At 52.4% G+C, this 22,801-nt stretch overlaps 1 protein-coding gene across 13 annotated transcripts in view; it reads right to left on the bottom strand.

Annotated features, from left to right (window-relative positions):
- The window catches only part of ANK1 (ankyrin 1), a 207,011-nt gene that overhangs the window by 25,105 nt on the left and 159,105 nt on the right, over positions 1-22,801 (bottom strand). For 7 of the 13 annotated variants that reach the window (XM_045994143.1, XM_045994157.1, XM_045994165.1 and 4 more), the window contains exons 21-38: positions 21,542-21,634; positions 21,012-21,084; positions 20,248-20,271; positions 19,312-19,405; positions 18,116-18,194; positions 16,016-16,113; positions 15,689-15,913; positions 14,482-14,642; positions 13,989-14,200; positions 13,212-13,416; positions 12,746-12,842; positions 12,239-12,467; positions 11,258-11,383; positions 11,041-11,160; positions 9,723-9,801; positions 9,359-9,433; positions 7,496-7,627; positions 6,550-6,696 (exon numbers count right to left, since the gene is read on the bottom strand). In XM_045994143.1, the coding sequence (XP_045850099.1) occupies positions 6,550-6,696; positions 7,496-7,627; positions 9,359-9,433; positions 9,723-9,801; positions 11,041-11,160; positions 11,258-11,383; positions 12,239-12,467; positions 12,746-12,842; positions 13,212-13,416; positions 13,989-14,200; positions 14,482-14,642; positions 15,689-15,913; positions 16,016-16,113; positions 18,116-18,194; positions 19,312-19,405; positions 20,248-20,271; positions 21,012-21,084; positions 21,542-21,634 (2,269 nt within the window). The remainder of the gene's footprint in view (positions 1-6,549; positions 6,697-7,495; positions 7,628-9,358; positions 9,434-9,722; positions 9,802-11,040; positions 11,161-11,257; positions 11,384-12,238; positions 12,468-12,745; positions 12,843-13,211; positions 13,417-13,988; positions 14,201-14,481; positions 14,643-15,688; positions 15,914-16,015; positions 16,114-18,115; positions 18,195-19,311; positions 19,406-20,247; positions 20,272-21,011; positions 21,085-21,541; positions 21,635-22,801) is intronic. The other 6 variants (XM_045994151.1, XM_045994181.1, XM_045994186.1 and 3 more) reach the window with 1 other exon arrangement.

Here is a 22,801-nt window from a genome sequence, read left to right as displayed (position 1 = left end):
GAATATGGTCCATGTTGGTGTGAGTTTCAGATGCAACTGAGAAGAATGTGCCTGGTGCTGTCATGGGGTGGAATGTTTATAAGTGTCAATTAGGTCAAGCTGAAGGATAGCGCTGCTCAAACCTTCTATATGCTTACTGATTTTTCTACTTGTTCTATTAATTATCAAGACAGGGGTATTGAAATCTCCCACTGTAACTGTGGTTTTGTCCATTTCTCATGAGAGTTTTCTCAGTCTTTGCTTCATACATTTTAAAGCTATATTACTAGGTGCATAAACATTAGGGTTATTAAGCCCTCTGGATGAACTACTTATGAAATTATTTTTTTCCTCACTGGTAATATTCTTCGTTCTGAAACCTACTTGTTTGATGTTAATATAGCCATATCAGTTGTCTTTTGATTAATGTTAGCACAGTTGATCTTTTCTTATCCTTTTACTTTTAAGGAATTTGTGTTTTGATATTTGAAGGGCAGAGTAGAGAAGGTAGATCTGAATACCCTATGTATTCAGTATGACTATCTCTGCCTTTTAACTGGAGTATTTAGACCATTTATATTTAATATGATTATCAAACATAATAAAAATTTAATATAACAATTTATATCATATATAATTACATATAATATAAATACATTTATATTTAAAATATAAATATTAACAAATAAATAAATTTTAAAAATAAAAATAAGATATAAATATAATAGAAATATAATCTATATTTCTATATTATATTTCTATATTATATTATATTTCAAATGATTATAATAGTATAATAATATAATAAACTTATTAAATAAGATTATTTGTTAAATAAATCTATCAGCTGCTAATTTCTACATTTCTATTTGTCTCATCTGTTCTTCTCTTTTTCTTCTTTGTATATCTTCTTTGGGATTAATTATAATTTATTATAATTCCGTTTGATCTATTTTTAGGTATAATTCTCTTTTATTATTTCAGTAGTTGCTTTAAGGCTCATAATATACATCCTTGACCTATTACAGCCTACTTTTTAAAAAAAGACTTACTTATTTTATTTTATTTTTTTAAAGATTTTATTTATTTATTTTAGAGAGAGAGACAGAGAGACTGAGAGTGTGTGAGCAGAAGGAAGGGAAGAGGGTGAGGAGAAGGAGAGTCCACGCTTTGCATGGAGCTTGAGGCTGGGCTGATCCCATGATCCTGAGACCATGAGCTAAGCAGAAACAAGAGTCAGATGCCTAACCAAATGAAACACCCAGGCACCCTGTCACAGTGTACTTTGAAGTGAAATTATAACACTTGGTATATAGTATAAGCACTTTATAATAGTATACCTCCATTTTTCCCTCGACTTATTTTACTTTCCTACTGTTGTTGTCATACATTTTACTTTTACATGTGTTATAAACCCAACATTTCATTGTTGTTACTTTTATTTACATCATTGATTATCTTTTAAAGAGATTTAAATAATGAGGAAATAATGTAACTAACTAGAGAATTGTGTATTTATCCTCGCAGTTAACATTTTTGGCAGTTAATTCCTTCTTATAGATCCATATTTCTGTCTGGTATCATTTTACTTTGGCCTGAAAGACTTTTATTTCTTAACATTGCCTGAAGCATGGGTCCCCGGGTGATGAATTCTTTCAGTTTTTGTATATTTTGAAAAGTCTTTATTTCTCTTCATTTTTGAAAGCTATTTTTGCTAGGTATAGTTAGAATTCTAGGTTACTTTAGAGGTATTCTTTAAAGATGTGATCTACTTTAAAGATGTTGCTCCACTGTCTTCTCACTTGCATTGTTTCCAACAAGAAGTTTGAAATCATTCTTGTCTTTTTCTTTTGTATATGTCCCTTTTTCTTTGGCTACTTTCAAGACTTTCTCTATCATTGGTTTTGACCAATTTGTTTAAAATATGCCTTGCCATAGTTGCTCTCATGTTTTTCGTGCATGTGATTCACTGAACTTCTTGGATCTGTGTATTTATAGTTTTCATCAAATTTGGACATTTTCCAGCCCTTATTTCTTCAGATGCATTTTCACCCATTCTCTGTTGGGAACTCTATTTTCACAAATATAAGATCACTGATGCTTTTTAAAAATTTTCTTTTCTTTTGGGTTTTGAAGGGTTTCTATTGCTATGTTGTCAAATTCACTAATCTTTTCTTCTGTAATGTCTAATCCCACTCAGTGAATCTGAAGATCTCCAGAATTCTCTAAGCAGTTGTGTCTTCTCTGGTACTCTATATCTTGGCAACTCTAGTTGCTCCATTCTCTCTGGATTCTCAACAACTCTCCAACCTAGGGAAACTTCTTGGATTTTTCTTCTTTACATCATGACCTAGAAACTAGCAATTACAGAGTTTTCCTTAATTGTTTCCCATGTCCCATGGGTCAACTGTCTTTTGTTGACACATGTCCAAAGTTGGGAAAACTGTTGTTTCATATATTTGGCCCATTTTTGGGGTGTCAGGGGCTGTTTTAAGCAGGAGGGGATATTCAGTCCTTATTTATTTACCTCATTTTGGCCAGAATTTGCATCTTAACCTGTCGGTTATAGCCAAGTGAATATTCTGTCACTTTTGGGAGTCTCAGTAAGACCTGATAAAGACAGGAAGAGGGTAGTTCTACTGGCCACAGAATGCCCAAGGCTCATTTGGTACCCTCTGGGACCTTTCTTCCTTAAAATTCACATGGTGTTCACTTTAATGGGATTTCACCCAAATGAAATGTGTCCATGAAGAGAACTCATGTATACCCTCTCCCAGGACTTCCTGTCTTTTCCTTATTCTAGAGCCCTTCCTCTAGTACTAGTGTTTAGGGTGTATGCCTTGCTGCTCCCTTGCAGGCCCCAGAGGACCCCCACTGATCTATCCACATCCCTAGAAGCTTTAATCGAGGCTGTGGGTGGCCGTACACAGCGCCCGAGAGAATCACTACTAAGTCAGAGCAATGTTTGTAAGGCCTCAGACAACCTCATGAGGATTATCTCACAAAATCTGGGATGGACCATGCCATAATGAGGTCTACTGAGTCCCTTAGGTTGAGTTTCAGAAGTGCCCGTCTTGCTAATAGTCTCCCATGGCTCTGCCACACCTGAGTCATCAACCCATCCCTCAGTCTAGAGCTCCCCACTCTGGGCTTGCTTTTTGGGGAGATCAGGTTAGAGGCAACTACAGATCCCACTTTGGGGGGAGAGCACAGACCAGCAGTCCTGACCCAAGTCTCTCCTCATCTGTGGTTATCCTGGTAGGTCTCTGCTAACCAAGATGTAACCATCACTCTCAGAGTTTAACGTTAGTAGCAAGCTAGACAAGGAGTGGACAGCCAACCAGGCCTCAGACAAGAGCTGCATTCACCAGTTGATTCAGGAGTTGACGGAAGTAAAGCACATTTTATTTCTAAGTAGACATTACCACATGTCCAACTTGTCCAACAAATGGACCTGACAGGTGTGGATGTAAGATGTCCATTTTTTCCCTCTTGTATGAGAAATCTGATTTGTTTTTAGAAACATGCTTTTCTTTTGTTTGTTTTATAGGCGATTTTTTTCCTTCACGTTTACTACCCAAGAGCCCAGGGCAGTCCCCTTCTATGGAAGGGAAGAAAACTGGCCTTTGAACTAATCCCCTTTCTGCTCTGACCAGGCCAGGTGCATATGGCAATAGGGGCCACGAAGGAAGGAAAACAGACCTCAAGATTCTGTTTCCTGACTGCCACAGAGCACGCAAGCCCTGCCTTTCATCCCCATCGCTTCACAAGGAGGTTCAGATGAGCAAAGAAGCAAAGTAAAGAGCAAAGGAGGCAATGTCCAACTGTGACGTCTGTGCGGAGAGCTGGGCAGGCAGCAAGAGAACATGGGTCCCTGTCCAGGAGAGAGCCAGGGGGACCGTGGGCGGCTGCTCTCTCCCCAGCCTACTACCTCTCAGTAGTAGGCTGTCCTGTCCCTTCTTTCCAGGCCAGAATTGTACCCTGATATGAGATGCTCTTCCTGGGACAGGGAAGAGGACAGATAAACAGAAAGAAGCCAATTCTAGTGCCAGAAAAGCAGAGCAGAGAGAGCGAGCTGGGTGTCTGCTAACGACTGTCTCCTTGGGTCGTGCTGGGGAGCACGCATGGAGGGCACCCAGCCTCTGTCTATCAGGAGCCCTGCTGGAGGAGCGCTGGAAGGGGTGACGGGGCAAGACAGAGCAGCCAGGACGCACAGAAGCATTCGGTTTGTGATTGTCTAAGATCAACGAAGCAGGGAGAGGAATCCCGTGAAAACTTAAGTTACATCAGGATACTCTTTCTTGACAAACCTCCCGTGGCTCTCTAGCTCACTGCCCGTGACTCAGCAACCTTAAGGCAGTCTGTAAGAGCTGGCCCCCTGTTGCCCTCTGAGTTCTGCTCCGACCCCTCTTCCCTCCCTCTGCTAGCACATTAGGTCACTCACTTTCATATCGCGTTGTTGCCTGTCTGTCCGAGACCTGATTTATCTCTCCTGCCTAGACCCATGCCTGGCACGAGGTAGGTGTTCAGAAAGTATTTGTCAAATGAGCAGACCCACTAAAACAGAGCCTTTTTCACCAGTCACGGAGCGCCCAGGTCCCACAGAGGGGTTTTGAACTCGGTCTAGGCACTGGACTCTGCAGGCCGATGGCAGCCTCACAGATGCCCGAGTCTGGGACTCTTTTCTTTTCTTTTCTTTTTATGGTAAAAACACTTAACATGGGATCCATCCTCTTAAAGTAATTTTAATTGTCCTCCTGCCTTGTTAATGCTCGCATAATTCTACGTGCCTGCTGTCCTCTAGGTATATAACTGGGGCACAAAGAAACACAAACTTGCTGATTTGACTGGACTGAAGCAGCCCCAGGAATGTCAAGAAACCCAGCCAAGTGACCAGATATCACAGAGAAAATGAGGCACGTTCTGTCACGTGGATTTCCTGAAGTTTTCGGTGTCCCTCAGCTGCCCTCCCCCTCTCTCTGCATGGAAGCGAGCTGGGCTCCTTCGCAGTCCCCGCAGTGCTCTGGCTTGGTCCCCTGAGGGACGTGGGGGTGGACCACTGCCTCGGAGCCTTTTTACGCCAGGTGTGAAGAGTGAGCAGTGCGCAATACCCAGCCTCCCCTGGAGCCAGAGATACCCCTGACTCCTCCTGCCTCCGTGCACACACGTGCACACACGCCGTCACACGCAGCTGTGAGCCACGTGCAGAGCGAGGGCTAGAAGTCTATCACGACATGCATCAGTGCAGGTGGACGGCTCCTGCCCACCCGGCCAAGGTCGAGACAGTGGAGACAGGCAGTGCGACAGAATGAGCGGACTAGAGGTCCGGGTGAGGTCAGAGGCAGAAGAGAAAGACAACAGGACGCGATCAACAGACGAGCCCTGCGCCCAGGGGTGCTAGATGGCATGTTTCGGAAGGCACAGGACACGGGGGAGAGAAACGTGTGAGCAGCTCCAGGTGCACAGGCCCTACCCGGCCAAAGGAGGCCCCATAGCCAGACTGACTTAGAACTTACCTCTGGGGGGACGCCCCCCACCCCGCCCCGGGGGCCACAGTGCCCACGCAGCCAGCACGTGAGTGCGTGGCCAGGGCCGCCCGTGAACTAGCAGCTTGGGGAGCCCAGCGCGGTGGTGCTGGCCCGGAGGGCATAATAGGCACCAGAGACTTAAAATGGTTTCTTCAAGGTCTGTAAAGGACCCTTGGGAATTGACTCTAACTTGCTGGCTTTAAAGAAGAGGAGCTCGCGCAGCCGCTCGTGGAGTCAGGAGAAAGGAAGGAACTGGAACCCTAGCTTCCTGGTTCCCGCAGAAGAACAGGGCCTCTGCTCTTTCTGTGCCCAGGGACTGGAGAGAGGGCGTGAGGGGAAAGGAGTGGGGGACCACCCCCCTCAGCCCCTCTCCTTCATGCCGCTGGCTACTTTCACTGCTGCTGTGAGGAAGGTGAATAGGAGGCACCCCCCCCACACACACACCTAGTGGGAGTCCTGGGGGCAAAGGTTAGGGGCCTCTGGGCTTCCTCCCCTTGGGACTGGTCACACTGGGGGTCTGCGCCATGCTCGAAGCACATTAAAAAGAGGGAGAAGAAAGAGAAGGGGTGAGAAAAAAGAGAGAAAGAGAGGAGAGGCCAGACTGAAAAAAAGGAGCCTACTTAGACTCACAGAAGGGCCATACCAGGACTCTGAACACACCAGCCAGCTTATCCACATCAGATCTTGGGCCCAAATCTCCATGCCCTCTGCATCTCTATCACTGACTGTTTTACAGATGAGAACACAAGCCCAGAGAGGGTCTATTCCCGGCACAGAACTCAGGGAGGGGTGGGGAGCCCAGCCCCTGTTCTGACTCCAGCTCTTCCCAGGGACCACACCACCAGCCTGTTGGCTGTGCAGAACATCGGGGAGCCTCTCTGCCCCGTCTGTCTTGCTTGCCTCTGCGCTCGCCACCACCAGGGATGGAGTGCGTGGTGGTTGACCTCGCATCAAAGGGAGAGATGGTTTCATCAAGTGTCAACTGCAGGTGCCTAGAGAGGGGCCCCCAGCTCAGCCCTGCCTCCTTCCAGGAGACACTCACCATTCATCTGGGAGGGTGACGAAGAGTAGTCCCGGTCCCCGTGCCGCCGCTCAGGTTTCAGATTGCGGCCCTGCCTGCCCGAGCCTTCCAGCATGTTCATGATCTCGCTGCGGTCAATGTTCCGCAGGGCTGCGTACAGATTCTCCACTGCGGGGTGGGGAGAAGAGAAGGGGAGCTTGCGGGGTGATTCTCATCATCGTGGGTGGGGCAGGGATGTGGGGGGGTGGATTCTAGAACTAGGCCAGCGGGAAGTGGGGGGTGAGGGTGATTTACTGTCTCAGAATGTGGAGGCATCTCTCTTTTTTCAGAATCAAAACTACCTGCCTCTTTGGGGAATACTTTGTTATCCTTCCACAGATCTTTCCTAAACCCCTAATGCAAGCCAATTTTAAAGTACGGAGAGACTTTTTTTTGTCCTCTAAGAGAAATTCCACAGGGAATGAAAGGGAGGAGAATTGGATACTGTCCTTTTGAAATCCTTGGTCCTTGGCAGTTAATTTGAGATGCAAATGCAGACAATTTCCTCTCAGGGCTCCTGAGAACTGGGAATATACTTGAGGAAAGAGTTGAGACAAATCTTCCCTCCAGGTGGGAGGAAAAGATAGTCTCACATCAGGCAGGATTGCTCCCCTGTGCTCTGTCCTCAGAGGACAGTCCTCATGTCCACAGGAAGGCCCACACCCTGCACCTATGTGGTCATCTCGGTCCCTGCGTGACTGTCCTCTGACTCAGACAGGAAACAGGCTAAGGCCGAGACTCTCCTATCTTCTTGTGACAGGATTGCCTAGAGGACCCCATGACCCCGAGACACGTGTGTGAGAGAGACAGTGCAAAAGGGATTGGTTCCAAAGGCCATGATTGCAACTGGAGTTTGAAGGAAGAACCGCTGGGGTGAAGAGGAACAGGCTTTGGAAAAGAGAAGCGTCCTTAGCTTAACGGTACTGACTGTTCGCGTTTTGGCCTTCACGGATGACCCAGAGGTTCAACAAGGCTACACTCTGCTCCAACAAAGAGTTGGGGTTTTCCACGCGGATCCTGTTGATGTCTTCCACGCTGAACTGCAGCTCCCGAGCCAACTCTGCAAGCAAAGACCTGAAGTCAGGGGTGAGCTACGCCAGAGCCTGGCTCCGGCTCCCCAGCGGGACATCGTGGAGTGGAGGCATCTGGTAGGGAGTGCCAGGAGTTAAAGGACAGTCTCGCCCTGCATTTGGTAGTCTTTCCCACCCAGAACTACCTAGTGAAACAGAAACACCTGCATCTTTGTGTCTCCAGAAAGTGGGGCAGGAACAGGAGTGCTCCAAAAATAAGGAGAGAATGATGAACGAATGTCCTCTCGTTCTTTCATCACTTCACATACGAGATGACAACACTGAGCCTCTCAGCAAGGCTAGCGCTCACGCGAGGTCACAGAACAAGCCAATGCCAGAGCCAGGAGTGGGTTGAGCTGCTGGATACCCACGCCAGGGCTGTCCGTAGGACACCAGGATGCCACTCACTTTCCACCAGAAAGCAATTGGAGTGGAAATGCATCTCTGTACTTATGTTTCTTCAGGGAAAGGCATTATTTACATTTAAAATGAAAATACAAGTTCCTGTCTAAATGCAAGGCAGTAACACAGAATGTTAGTTTTTCCCTCCCATTGTTTTTATTGTTATTCTCACAGGTGCTTTGGAAGGGAGAACAGCCTCAGAGTCCAATTTCAAGGATGAGGAAGATCAGAGGGACAAGGATAGTAAGAATCAGAATGTACACGTACCACACACACGTGCGCACACACATGCACAAGAAGCAGCAGCAGACATTTTTTTTTGGCTTAAGAACTGAAGAGTCCCTGAACCTCTGTTGTAAATTTTTCCCACAGAGTCTTTCACCAAGTTATTGCTAAGGTTTCTGGGTTTTTCTGAAGCCTTCTCTACAGGGCGCCTGATGAAGGAAGTCCATTCATATGAAAGCTAACAAAAAAAGGGGAGTGGATTAAGTTATAGGGCTGGTGACTTGAGTAAAAACACATTTGGAGCTTTCACGGAATTCTTCCCACAAACAGCCTCACTCCAAGTGAGATCTGCCCTTACTGTGGATGGGACTTCTGGTTGACCTCAGCGACAGCCAGAGATTATTAGGTAACCTTGAGACTTCTCCTTTTCTTTCTTTCTTTCCCAAAGCCAGGCTTTGAGGAAGGGCAACGTGAGTGTGGAGAGCAGTGGACAGGCGGTGAGGAGATGTAGTTTTTTGGTCTGTGTTTTTTATTTGTTGGATGGTTTTCCAGAGTTCCCTAACTAGCTACAAAACTAGAGCCATTTTATTTAGCTGGGTCTCCGTTTTCCCATCTGTAAAATAAGGTGAACCAGAGTCTAAGGTCTCTTGTAACTTCAAAAGTTAATTCCTTCTGGGGTGCCCGGGTGGTGTGGTTGGTTGAGTATCTGACTCTTGGTTTTTGGCTCAGGTCATGATGTCGTGGTCATAGGATCAAGCCCCGAGCTAGGCTCAGTGCTCAGTGGGGAGTCTGCTTCAGAGTCTCTCTCTCTCTCTTGCTCATTCTCTCTTTCTCTCAAATAAATAAATAAAGTCCTTTTAAAAAAAACAACTTAACTCTTTCTTATAAAGAAAAACCCGGCAGAAATGGAGGAGGGAGGGAAATCACTTTGCACTGGCACGCAAAGGCATTGCTGGGTCAACAGACTTATCCAAGACAATCACACATCAGATGCACCAAGGATGGTGAGAAGAGGTTGCTCATGAGGGGACAGGAGCTGCAGGGCCATGTGTAGACTGGCAAAGTGCCCTTCTTCCCCCAGTTCCCCGACTCACCCGCCCAGCTGAGGCCGAGGTGTTCTGATATAATAGCCATCTTCATATTTGCTCTGTCTGTCCCACTGAGGGAACCTGGGGAGAAGAAACATTGGGTTGCGGTCAGTAGTCTTGGCAGGACACAGCATCAGCAGGCGTGAGTGAGTGGCCTCAGACGGAGGCTCAGTTCACAGGCAGACCTCAGCATCCTCATGGCTAAGCCTGTGAGGGGTAGGTGCTGCCCGGGGCCAAAGGCTCCCCACGCTGTGCTCATAACAGGCCAAGCAAAGTGCATCAACGCGGAGCTCTTATAGGAGCGAGGAGAGGGATGTCACCTACAACCTTCTGGAAAGGCAGGGAGCATGCACTGTAAAGAGGTTTATACCCAGGGAGGGTTCGCTGAGGATGCTGTATCTCAGGGCCAGCGGCGTCAGAGTCCTTCTCCTCTCATCGGCACTGCTCACCTGCAGAGGAAAGGGTACTGTGGGTCTGGGGCTTCCCCCTCTTGGAGCGCCTTCAAGCCCATGGGCTGTGGGGAGGGACAGGACACCCATCGTGGCAAACAGTAAGTGACTCTGTTTCTCTGGAGCAGAGAACAGGCATGTGCACAGTGGTGGGGAGTGAGAGACTCGCAACCTTTATTAACAGGAACAAGAGCAATGACGGCGAACTCGTGTGGCCCTTACCAGGGGGTCAGGCCCTGACGCTCGTGACAGCCTCTGGGTAGGTACTAGTGCGACTCCCATCGCATGGATGAGGGTACTGAGGCACAGACAGGTGAAGTAACTTGCCCAAGGTCGCTCATAAGTGGTGGAGCTGCGGTTTGAACTGAAAAACCAAGTCTGTCTTTCCGGGTTCCTTTATACTCAAAAGACCCATTTTCAGTACTTGGCCTGAGGCCTAGCAGCCCAACCCTGCGGAGAAGCACCCAGAGGCTTGCTCAATGCTGCAGAAAACCCTCCTTTGAAAGAGAGGTTGGTTCACACTCTCCCTGGACAGTAAAGAGAAACTGAGCCACAACATATGGACAAAGCCCCGCTTTTTCCCTAGTTGGGCGTGGAAGGCCGACAGTTGCCAGCAGCAGCAAAAGAACAAGAACATGGAGATGCACGAGCCTTCCAAAGTCCCCAGGTTAGTGGTTGGTGACTCTGAGGCTCTTACAGGGATGGATAAGTCAACATACTTGATCAGGACGCCTTCGCTGAGCTCAAAAATCTGGGTGTTTGCAATGGCTCAGACACAAGGGCTCCCTTCTCTGAGGGCCTGACACCCGGGGGAGGATAAGCAAGTACATTGAAAAGAGGCTTGAAAAAAACCTGCAAATGGCCAGTAGCCTTGAGCGATTCGACACCCGGTTCTACGCCTCAGAGGCCTCAGACAAGGCATGCCATGGTGGATGCCTGTGGCGCTCCTTCTAACCTTCGAGAAAGAACATCCTTGAGGGCCCAAGGCCCACAGTGAGAACACTCATCCCGAGGGCTGACGCTGGCATCGTTCCTAGCTTGCAGGAAGGGCTTTGGGGGGAGGGTGGTACTCTCCCTGCCAGGCCACAGTCAAGGGTCCAGGGGACAGCCAAAGGCCTTCCTGGGCCTCAGGGAATTCGAAGGCAGCTTTTCAACAGGAAGAAGTCCTTTGGAAGCACCTGACCTTGAGTCTGTGTGGGGATCCCCTCTGGCAAGGACCCTCCCCAGGGGGCAGCTCACCTTCGTACAGGGGGGCATGGTGATGTTCAAGTGGCAGAGAATGTGCTGGGCGTCCTCATACTTCATGGCCTTGCGCAAAAACGACAAGGACCCTGCTGGCTCTCGGCTGCTGTCCCTCACCTAAACGCAAGCACACAAAGGCAAGACTCAGGCGTGCTATTCCAAAGGCTTCGAGATTTCTGCCTCCCAGACCTAGACCCAGAGAATTCATCGGCACCTTCACCGGTATGGCCAAGCGGTTCTCCCGAAACGACTGGAACTGGAAACTCCGCTGCTGGGCAGCCTTTCTGACGGGTACCAGGTTCCCAAAGAGCTCTGCAAAAAGAGGCATTCCTTCCAGAACCTGCAGGAAGAGAAAAGCAGATACAGCTGGTCAGGGAGACAAGCCTGCCAGTCCTCTCCTGCCTCCAGCTCTGGTCTTGCCTTCGCCAGCTCATGCCGGTCTACTGCATGAGACACAGGGCTATGCTCTGAGAAACCCCACCATTTGCTTCAAAAAAGGCTTTGTTTCCAAGGTTATAATGAGTGAGGCACGCTTTCTCGCTTCAAAGGATTTTATAATAGGCGTCTTTGTACGTCCCTGGGTGGTGGGTGAAGATCGCCATCTGAGAACTCTAGAACCCCACTAAGGGATGATCACAGGGCTTCCCCAGGGGAGCTGGATCTTTTTACACCTGTCCAGAAAATGCTTTCAACTGAGATGTTATCATTGGACCCATTTGACAGTTGAGGAAACTAAGGCCCAAAGAGAAGAAATGCTTTGTCCAGTTAGTTCCCGAATCAGGACTAGAGGTAGGGCTCCAGAGGGCCAGCCCCGTGCCCTTGGCCCCTGCGGAAGCTTCAGAACAAACTCGGAGGCCAGACGTTTGGAACGGTTCTGGCTCCTTGCACATCTTGACACGATGAGTCTCTGGGAGTCAGGAATAGGTTCCAACCCAGTCCCCGTTCCTGTCTTCTCATGTCATTCGTCCAGCTGTCCTCCCCGCCTCATCGGGGCACTACCAGAACCCTGACGTAGCGGTTGAGCTCGTGCACTCTGAGCTCAGACTACTGCGACAAGTCCTTCCTCTGCCTTTTCCTTAGTTGTGTGACCTTGGAGGGTGACTTCACCTCTCTGGGGCCGGGTGACCCAGTCTGCAGGCGGGGGTAGCATGAGAGCACACCTGGTGGTGAGAACGGGCCCAGCCAGGCACGGTACCTCTATGTCCCTGCTCCGAGCAACCTCCACGAAGTTCTCGTGCTGCTCCAGGGTCTTATCCACTTTATCATCTGTCATGCAGTAGCAGCGCAGACGTCCCTCACGGGGGTCATTCATCTTGGCGAAAATGACGAACTTGGCCATGTAGGGCACAGCGGTAAGCTCCTTGTACAGCAGAGTGGCGAAGTTCACAGCTTCGGCAGTCCGAGGACAGTCGGACAGCCAGAACCTAGACAGAGGGGGCTGATCGGAAGTGTGCCCGATGGAGAGTGTCAGCTCTGGGCCGACCGAGGGCACCTTTGCACCCTACTGATGGCTGCTCTGACACGCCTGCTGGTCACCGCGTGGCCTCTGTGTGCAAAGGGGCAGCTGAGGGCCGCATCTCGGTTTCAAGCCCAGGACGGGAGGGTCGAGGTGTGAGGATGGGGCGTGAGTAGGGCCAGCGCTGACCCCCTTGGTAGAGGGCCTGGGCTCTCTCTCTCTGGGCGGGGCGGGGCTACGGCCTACCTGGCGGAGACGTTGGTGGTGAAGGCAGCACACTCGTTGGCGTACACAAGCTTGGTGGTCCCCGTTATGTCTTCCCACTGGGCTTGGTCTGTTCCTCCTGCAATGGGAGCAAAGACGGGCTGGGGGACGGCGTTCAGATGGCAGACACAGAGCTTGGTGAAATGCTAAGGGCAGAGTGTGGAAGGGCAGAGCCCGGCTCCTCGGTGGGGCCCTGAGCACAGCTTTGCTCACACACTCTCCCCCTCCTCCTGGCGACTTCTCTTCTAGGGGTCAGAGGGCCAGTCCATGGAGGGGGCTTTTCTCACATGGATCCCCCTTCCCTCCTTCCCTTCCAAGAGCACGTCCCCTAGGGAAGCCACAGCAAAGCTGACGGCCAGCTTCACCCTCTCCCGTCTCCCTGGAATGTGGCCACAGGGAGCTGCGGCTGCCCGGAAGGTGGAACAGAGGCAAAAGGGGCGCCTCTCACCAGTGACACTGCAGAGCAGACGCAAGCTGGTGGTGTCCCCCTCCCCGCTGTCCCTCGGGTTGTCCGTCCAGGAAGGAGGGAGTGGGATCCGAAGCCCAATGGGACGGTAGAACTTCCGGCGCCGAGGCTCCACAGTGACAATGGGGCTGAACGTGGCCTGGTTGCCCAGGAGTTTGGTGACCAGCTCATCTGGCACAGGCTGGGCCTGCGAGGCATCAAAGGTGGACCCTCAGCCTCAAGGAGCAGAGGGCCTTGTTCGCGAGGGCCAGCACACCCCCAAAAGGACAGCAGGCTGTTTACGTAGAGGGCCAAGTTTCCTGGGGGGCTTGGGGGGTCCTCCATTGTCGGACCCTGCAGATCTGTTTTGCTGAGCACAAGGCCGTCTCTGGGTTGAGTTCACTGCTCGGCTGTCTTTCTAGAGCCCTTTCTCCCCCTTTCCCTCCTGCATCTCATTTGCGGGATGATTTGGTCTTTGCTCCGAATTAGGTAGCTCTCCAGAAAGACTTGTGGAATTCCCTTGTGGCTGAATGGCCTATTGGGGGGGGGGGGGGTTCTGCAACTAACTGAACAGGCAGCACCTGCCTTTTCCTCCCCACCCAACTTTCTTTGGAGGTTGAAGGTCCCACCTCTAACTGGAATTTGAAGGCATTAGACAAGAGTGGGAGGACATCCTGGGGAAGAGGGTCGTCCTCCTGGGGGCCCTGAATTCCTCCCATCCTCCAGGAGCTCTGTCTGAGCCAGTGGGGTGGCGGGGGGCAAGAAGGAGAGCTGTGTCACCTGCAGAGCCAGCTTCACTCTCTTGGTGACAGCATTTTCTGGGAACGTGGCCTGCACCAGTGGGACCAGCTTGCTCTTCAGGAAGCCCCCTTCGGGGCCAATGGTGTCGTAGTCTTGGCACAGTCGCGACATGATCACGAAGTACAAAGGGAAGTCGGTGGTGATGATGCGACAAACCCTCTTCTTCTCCAGCTCCTCCAGACTACCCAGCTCTGGAATCACACGGCGCAGCACCGCCCACCCCCGTCACACCGGCTGCAGCTCGGCCGCTGCGTCCCCAGGACGTCCTCGTCCCTGGCTCCTGAGGTACAGCCCCTCCCCGGGCATGGGGGAGCTGGGCACCGGCTTAGATGCCCCAGGGACCCGGAACTGGACCTGCTGGGGCCAACTATAGTCCCTCCCACCTGCCCTGACTCCCGGCAGCCCCAACCACCCACCCAAACTTCGAAAGCACAAATCCCCCTTCTGAAGGAGGCTGCCCCGGGGCCACTACCTTCGTCCATCCCGTTAAGGATCTGGTCCATATCCAGGTAGCTCTCTCCATAGCGGCTCCTGTGCTCCTTCCACACAGAGCCATTTTCACTGCGCAGCACCACGAGCTCACGGTCCCCACGGCCGTGGGAGGCGAAGTGGGGGATCTCCACGATCACGGGGCTGAGGGAGCGGAAAAGAGTGGGGGCAAGGGACATGGGTGGGGCTGTGCGTGCCGGCAGGCAGGCAGCCAGGCAGCCAGGCAGCCAGGCACAAGGGGGAAAGGACAGGAGAAGGGGGACAGTGTGTCCCCACCCGAGGGAGAAGAGATCCTGCAGCCAGAGCGAGGCCCATCCCAGGGGCAGGTCCCGGTAGGGGAAGAGACCTGCCTTGGGTTCCTGAGACGCTCCAAGGGCCCCCCACTCCCTGCCAGGCCCCCGAGGAATGGTGAGCATGGGATTCCATCCCATTTCACAGGGGGGCCTCCCGCCACGGCCGCAGTGGCGGCTCACCTATTAACCTATTAACCCAGACTTTGGACCTGATGCCAAGGATCCGCTGGACATCCCTGTATGTCCCCAGATGGGGGACCAAAGCTCTCCTAGCCTCGGCTGCCTCCTCTATTTCCCAGTGCTGATGACATTTCCCTCAGAGGGAGCCTTCGATGATCACACGGAAAAGGGAAAGTCAACACTAAAGCATTCTGCAGGCTGTGGCGGGTGCAAGCTCGACGGCAGGGACAGCAGTGGGCAATGGTGGGCAGGCAAGGGCTCCCAGGGCAAGACAGATAACCATTACCGTCCACGGAGGCGGACAGATAACCAGCTCAAGCAGAGCTCCGCACTTCGCTTCAGAAAAGGAAAGGAATAGGACCCTGAAGCCCACTGATCCTGTCCTGGGGGGCAACGCTGTAGCGCTGTCTTCTAGAAATGCGACTTTAGAGCTTAAAGAATTAAACCCTTGGGGACCCGAAAGGAGCCCCGTCTTCTCAGTCCTGTACTATTTGAGAGCAGGAAGCCCCACCTGGGCTATGCACTCCTTGGTGTATCTGGGAGAAGGGGAGGGCAAGCCAAGGCCCTGGTGCGGGGCTCGCCTCTCCCTCTGCTCGGCGGCCAGGCTGGTTCTGGGTGGCTGCCGCAGGAGCGGCCATGACTGACCAGCAGGGAGGGGACATGTCGGCTGGGGACTCGTGCGGCGTACACGCACGTCCAGCGCGCGTGACTTCTCACCTTAAGAACTGGGCCCCTGTGGGTCCCAGCGCAATGATCCTGCTGGCCAGACCCTCCTCCTCGGCCAGTGGGGGCGGCGTGCTCAGCTTCTGGGGCTTGACCAGGCGGCAGGTGATGCGAGTGGGGGCGGCGCACGTCCGGGGGGGGATCACCACCCGCAGGCCGTTGTGCCGACTCCCCCGCATGGAGCCTCCTCGGGCATCCACCATGAAGCTCACCAGGAACCTACGGCCCAGGCAGATCCATGTCGGGCTTCTGGGCACTCTCTCTGCGGTGCGGAGAGGGAGGGCCCAGAACCCACGAGGCCCGGTCACAGGGCTCACTCACCCTGTGTGGACGGGGCTGGCCACGGGGCTGATGTTGTCTGAGGTCTCTGTGGCCGGGCTGCTGGGGATGAGTGAGTCTTCGTCATACTCCTTAGACGCCTGAGGAGGAGAGGAAGGCCCGTTGTCCCATCACTTCCTGGGCCACAGGGGCTGGCTCTGCCCAGGGGTGGGGCTCCAGGCTGGGGGAGCTCAGGAGCTCTCCTTGCCAGGAAGCAAGTGACTGGATGGAGGAATTAGTCCCACACACTCACCACTGACCCTTTTGGGACAAGGCTTTCCTGGAGTTGAAAAGGAAGCCCAGACTTCATCCTACCATCATGGCTTCTCCTTGGCTCCTTTTAGGCCACACACTGCAGACCACTCCACTCTTCCCTCCAGCCACACCCCAGTGTGAAACCCGTTCTAGGGAGCTTGGTTTTCACACACCGCTGGAGCCAGGCACCATCACCTACTAGCTACTGAGCTTGAGCAAGCTACTCGCCACGAAGACATCTGAGGTACAAGAGGTGACCAGAGCAGACCCTACCCTTGGGGACTTCCTGTGGCCTCATCTGCAAATGGGACAGTCCCTGCCCCTCGTGACACCGCGGTGGCAGGGACTTGGGTTCGCCATGCCTCGGGATTTGCATATCACAAGAACTCACGAAAGCCAGCAGGGTCTATGTCTGGCCCTGGTCCCTTCCGGGTTCATTCCCAACCCTGCTCTTGCTCCCAGGGGGGCCTGATGCCCCTGTCCCTCTCCTTTGCTGGCCCTGTCCACCCACCCTCACACCTCACCTCCTACACAAAGTTTTCCCATGACTTTAATCCAGAAAGCTTCACGCAGCATGACCAAGCACCGGGTCAGGGATTCTCCCTGCATGCCCCGTGTCCGAGCCCACCCTTCCCACTGGCCCATCTGCTCCAAGGGGGCTGGTGTGGACCGCACCCTTCTCCTACATCAAGCCCGGAACAGGGCACGGAGTAGGAATCCAGCTATACCCACTCATGAGCTCATGATTTAGCAAGGAGCTGAGGAGAGTGGGTTGGTCACAGAACAGCAGGACACAGGTCAACTCGGGGACTTTCTCGTCGTTGTCTTTGGCAGCATCCAGGGAATAGGCCAGAGCTGGGCCAGGGCCATAGCTGATCCCACCTCCCAAATCCCTCCCTGTGAGTGGCGTCAGCATCACAGCTCTGTGACACACCCTAGCATGGAACGGCTGATCGGACAGCTTCATAGCTGCCTTGTCCCCGCACGCCAACGTTGTCTGGGGCTGCGGCTACTGCCGGGAGACACAGAGAGCCCTGGGGTGGCAGAGGCCAAGACCGGCTGTGGCTGGAAGACGGGCCATGCCCGGCCCAGTTATCCGGTCTCAGGGCAACCAACTCCAACCTCCAAACGCCACTGTGCTTTTTATTGTAGAAAACCCCCTTGCCATGGCGGAGAAAAAACAAAAAAGGTGCCAAACAACCTACGATTAAATCAAGGGGAATTAAATTGTTTGAAACCACCCCGCTGTTTCCTGGGACAAATTCAGGTGTCATCGAGGGAAGCCACAAAGTCGGGGATTATGAAGACGAACAGTCCCCTGGGGGTACTCTCTGACGCCCCTTCCTGTCTGTATCAGCTCCCAATAATCCCTTGAGGAAGGGGAGGCAGAGACTGTCCCCCTTTCTAATGGATGTGAGGGAGAGGAGGCCTGTGACTGTGCAGGGAGCTCGGCCTTGGCTGCCTCTCTAGCACTGGGACCTGCTGCCCCGGGGACACTGAGCCTGTGCATCAGGGCGGGGGGCGGGGGCTGTGGCCTGGATAGCACGGGCTTCAGAGCGAGAGTTTTTGGCATCATTTCTCAGCCTCGCTCGTGACTGAATGAGCATGTTTCACGCACTCTTGGGCTCTCAGAGGCTCCTATCATTCGTATCTGGGATAAGAACTCGGGCAGGACGGCAGTTGGCAAGAAACCCATGGAAGCAAGGATCTGTGGGAACTGAGAGCCCGGTAAGCGCTACAGGCCTCTGAATTCATGGTTCCCGTCATACTGCAGGTCATCTCAAAACCATCACTGTCCCGGGTACCCGCTCTCTGCAGACGGGAAGGAAGAGAAAAGCTGCTTCTTACCTGTTCTGGCTCTTCCGCTCTGATCACCACAGTCTCAGGTGTGACACAAGGGATCTTAGGGATGGCTGGTGATTCTACCCTATATGCCCAGAACATTGGGAAGTCAGAGGAATGATCCTTCTACATGGCTGCCACTCAGTGGGAGGCCTCAAAAAACTGTTCTGTACCCCCCTAATAACCTCTCCCACCACTGCCCCCCATGCCGTACCCCAAAGAGCGCACCACACAGGCAATACTACTCATCGGCTTGCACGGACCGGCCTCTTCCCCTCGCCTCAGAGCCTCTGCCCAGGGCCCAGCTGTCCTTCGAAAGCCAGGTGACGCGGCTGCCTCCTGCCTGAAGCCCCCCCTCACACCTATCTCCCATTCCCAGCCTCAGAGCCCCTGCAGGGAGGTCCCTCGCTCTGTCTGGCTCAGACAGCTCATTCTCCAGGTGTGTGTGCGGCGATCCCACCAAATAAATGGGTCGATTCTTTATGTTGGACCAAGTCTCGTGTTTCGTCCTAGCTGGCGTGCAATCAATACTCATGGTGTCAAGTTCTGAGATTCCTATTTTATGCAGTAAATACTAATGGACTAACCAGCCTGGGGGTTTCACTTCCCGCTGGCCCCCTGCCCTGCTGAGTAGAAGCCATGGACTAGGCCGGCAAACATCTGTCTTTTCAGAAAACACTGAGGACTCCGTGTTCCTACAGAGCTGTCGCTTTTAGATTAATTCGCCAGGCCTCCCTGTGTGCCTGGACCCACATGGAAATAACTCCCAGCACCCCCAGTGGGGGCGGGAGGTGTGTTCCAGGAAGACACAAACTCTCCGTGGGCCTCCCTAGGGCGCCATGGTGACAGAGGGACATGGTCAGCATGTGAGCTTAGCCTGGCCACCGCTGTGAATGTGAACTTTCCTCAGGGGACATTTCTGGTGGGAAACTGGAGGTGCAGGAGAGGAAGGGGCTGTGAGCAGGGGGCCGAGAGAGGGAGGCAGAAAGTTGGGTGCAGGGGCACGGAAGAGGAAGGGATACACTGCCAGATGGCCTTCCGTGCCCCCGCCTGGCCATCGAGGCACAGATCCTCAGCAGCTGGCTTCCCAGTTTGACCGCCCCAGCATCAGCATCCTGTCCCTGTCCACGGCACACGGTCGGGAGCCCCACTCCTGGGTCCCAGGGCTCGCCCTGCATGTCCACCCTACACGCGCTCCTTACGCTTGGTCCAGCTTCGGCACGAAGTCCAGCAGCTCCTTCTCTTCGTCTATATCCCGGGAATCCTGCCTCTCAGCCTTAGAGATGAGTTCTTCCCCTGAAACCACACAAGCTGTCGTGAGGGACCGGAGGGAGGGCTCCACTTTCTTTTTAAAAAGCGCTCTCCTGCTCCTCCTCTCAGTGCTGGTCCCTGCTGCTCCAAGGGGACCACTGACTGTGTCTTCGGCCAGGCCTGCTCCTCCAGCCCCGGGGCACGGGTCAAGGCAGCCAGCACACCTAACCGCTTAGTCTATGCCTGGCTTTGCGGAAGACAAAAAACACAGCCCAGAAAGGACTTTCTTGGCTTGACAAGCTGCCCCTCACAGCAGCCCTCGCAGGGTATGCAGACACCAAGGAAAGATCTGATTCTGTCCTTTGCCACGCGGCATGCTACGAAAGGATCAGCTACGGTGGGACCGAACCCACTCATTCTGAAGGGCTCTCGGGTTCTTGGCAATCACAGCAGCCCAAACCTCATTATTTCCTAAGTCCCTTCCAGAAAGATTCAAGCTACGTCTGCAAGGCAGACTGCCTCTTTGTTTCTCTCTCCTTACTGGGACAGGAGTGGGAGCCCTCGACCTTGCAGTGTCATTTCCTGTCACTTGGTGGTGAGTGGCCCGGCTCTGGGATCTGGAGCTGACAGAATGGAAGAACGGCTCATGCAGTCATGATCACGGACACGGTGGCATGGGCACAGACACGGAAATGGACAGGCGGGAGCCACCCGCCTGGGCATGGATCTTACGGGTGTGTATCTCCTGTTAGAGTCAAGCTCCTGGCTCCAGACTGTTAGCCATCAGAGGAGGGTGGAAAGCAGGAATGGATTAGTGAGAGCTGGGATTGTTTAGGGTGGAATGCAGTCGTGAGAAAGGGCCACAGGGAACAGAAAGTGTTTCATACCCATTATAGTTATATGAGCAGTTCCTGGAAAGCAAAGAAGAGCCAAGTTTAAGAAAGGACAGGATTGAAGTCAGTTAAATCAAGAGGCATATCATTAAAGGGGACACAACAGGGGCCTTAGTCATCTCCACGACAGGGTTATATTGCCAGCGGCTAGAGTGAGAATCCAGACCGACCCCACGATTTTACATCACAAGGGGTCCCCTCAGACTTCCGTGAGGAGATGGGCTTATGGCGGCAGGAAGAAATACCACAAGCACTCTGTGGGCCACAGAAGCTGAAACTCTAGTCACTCCATACAACGGATATGCTCCAAAGCTTACTGACCCACTAGGGGGTCAGAAGAGCAGCATCCTAAGAAAACATTCTTACAGAATTTAAATGAATAGCTTGTCCTTGGTTCAAAGCACAAGGCGAAATTTTATCGCAGTTCTTTACAGTCTGAGAGTTGAGCTGAATGGAACTGTACGCCGTGTATTACACACATAAACACGTATATTTATGAAACTTCACGGGATTTTGTATTTTAATCTCCAAGATGTCAATTGTTGCTTCTCCTCAAGTTGCACTAAAGGAGGATTTTTGATAACAGTCACCATCGTTAAAAAGCCGTTCTTTCTGGTTTTGATACCAAACCGGCAGACCGAGGGTGTGCAGTGGGGCAGGGAGCCCGAAGCTCCCAGCGAGGGAGGGCTCACTGCCCCCCACCCCGTGCTCCCTTCAGTCTGACTTGCCCCCTGCTTTTTGTTAATCCCAGACTTTACCTTCATCTTCAGAGACATCCAGGATCTCATCTACCGTCTCAGGGAAACTCAGCCGATGCTTGTCACTGGTTAACTAAATGGAGAAAAAGCAGAGACTAGAACCCACAGAATAGAGGGCCCTGTCAATGACCCCACTGAATTACCGAGTACTGAATTGCCGGGCTATATGACTGTGGAGGCAGGAAGGAGGAGGGAAAGGAGGTTCGTCTTTGCCCTCGGCTTGACAGCTGATGTCTGGCGAGGGCACAAATAGGCACAGCCAGCTTCCCGCCGCCTCCTTGCCCTTTGCCCCCGGGTCCGCTCACAGCCCTAACTCTTCTCGCCACTAGGTGGCAGCACAACTCCGCATGACGAAGAACGGAAGAACGCTCTCCCCGCCGGTCCCCGCCCCACGCGGGCCTGGTGTTTCCTGCCCTGTCCCCAGAGTGAGCTCCTCTTCTCTCTTCCCGGAATAACCCACAGGGGTGCCCTGTCAGGCTGCATGTGTCTGGTGGGGGGGCGGTGTGGGTGCAGTGGAGATGCCGACGTACCACAAAACTGGGCTCATCCGTGACAACCTTGAGCACGTCTGTGACAGAAATGTAGCCCAAGCGCTTGGCTATTGCCAGAGGTGTGGTTCCATTCTGGGGAAGACAACAGAGAGAGGGCGGGATCAGACAAGGAAGGGGCTCTGGGGGGCAAGCACTGCCCCTTTTGCACAGACCACACTCCCGTTCTCCTTGATTGGAAGGGTCTAGGTGGACGCGCTGTGTGCCTCGGACCCAGAGCAAGGCCTGTGCTCAAGGCCCCTGCACATGCGTGAGCCCAGATAGGTGTCAGCAACTAGGCTTGCAAAGACCCGTGCAGGAGAGAGGAGAAAAGTGGTCCTTTAAATCTAGCACTGAGGGCGGGAGTTTTGAAATGAGAACAGGGTAAATCTTGCCAGGACCTGCCCAGAACTGCCAAGAGGGAACCAAACCATCCTGAAGGAATGGGTCCAGAAGGCCCCATATGCAGTTCTGGAATATTCTGGGATACGAACGTGAAGAGCAATGCTGCTCACCGCTCCCAGCACTGGTTCTTTGGGTGTCAGTGACTGAGCGTTAAAATAGTTAAAATAACCCATACACACTTTAGTGAACTGTTCAGGACAATCAGAAATCACAATCACCAGAAACAGGGGAGGGGAATATTTTCCACTCTGATTTGAAGAGACAGAGCTGCGTGGAAGTAAATTGATGTTGAGGCTTTATTTTTCTTTTGAGTTCTCAAGTCCCAGCCACATTTCCAATCAAAAGTCCGTACGCCTTCAGAGCTAGAAGTGGCCATGGGGAAGATCTAGAAAAGCCTTCATGGTGTTGGTTAAGGAAGCTCCACTCAACGATGATCACGACACCAAAGACCACCCTGAAACCTCCAAACAGCAGGAACCCCCCAAGACATTTGGTTGTGCTCACACGTACTATACTAACAGCAGCTTCACATAGGACGGGAAGAGTTTCAAAGGTAATATTGAAATTAAGGTAAAAGGTAAATGGCACTTCAAAGGATACCCTACAGGGGCGCCTGGGTGGCTCAGTTGGTTAAGTGTCTGCCTTCTGCTCAAGTTATGATCTTGGGGTTCTCAATTCAAGTCTGCTTCTCCCTCTCCCTCTGCCCCTACCCCACTCATGCTCTCTCTCAAATAAATAAATAAAATTAAAAAAATATATATAACCCACAGTTCACTAGAATCTACAGTTCACCGCAGCCTGTCCAGGCCCCAGATGGGCAGCAAGGCAAGGCCGAAACTCTGTGGTTGACAGGGGTCT

This window comes from Meles meles, chromosome 2, assembly GCF_922984935.1.
Source record: "Meles meles chromosome 2, mMelMel3.1 paternal haplotype, whole genome shotgun sequence".
Taxonomy (NCBI): domain Eukaryota; kingdom Metazoa; phylum Chordata; class Mammalia; order Carnivora; family Mustelidae; genus Meles; species Meles meles.
This window is presented reverse-complemented; position numbering and strand designations above follow the sequence as displayed.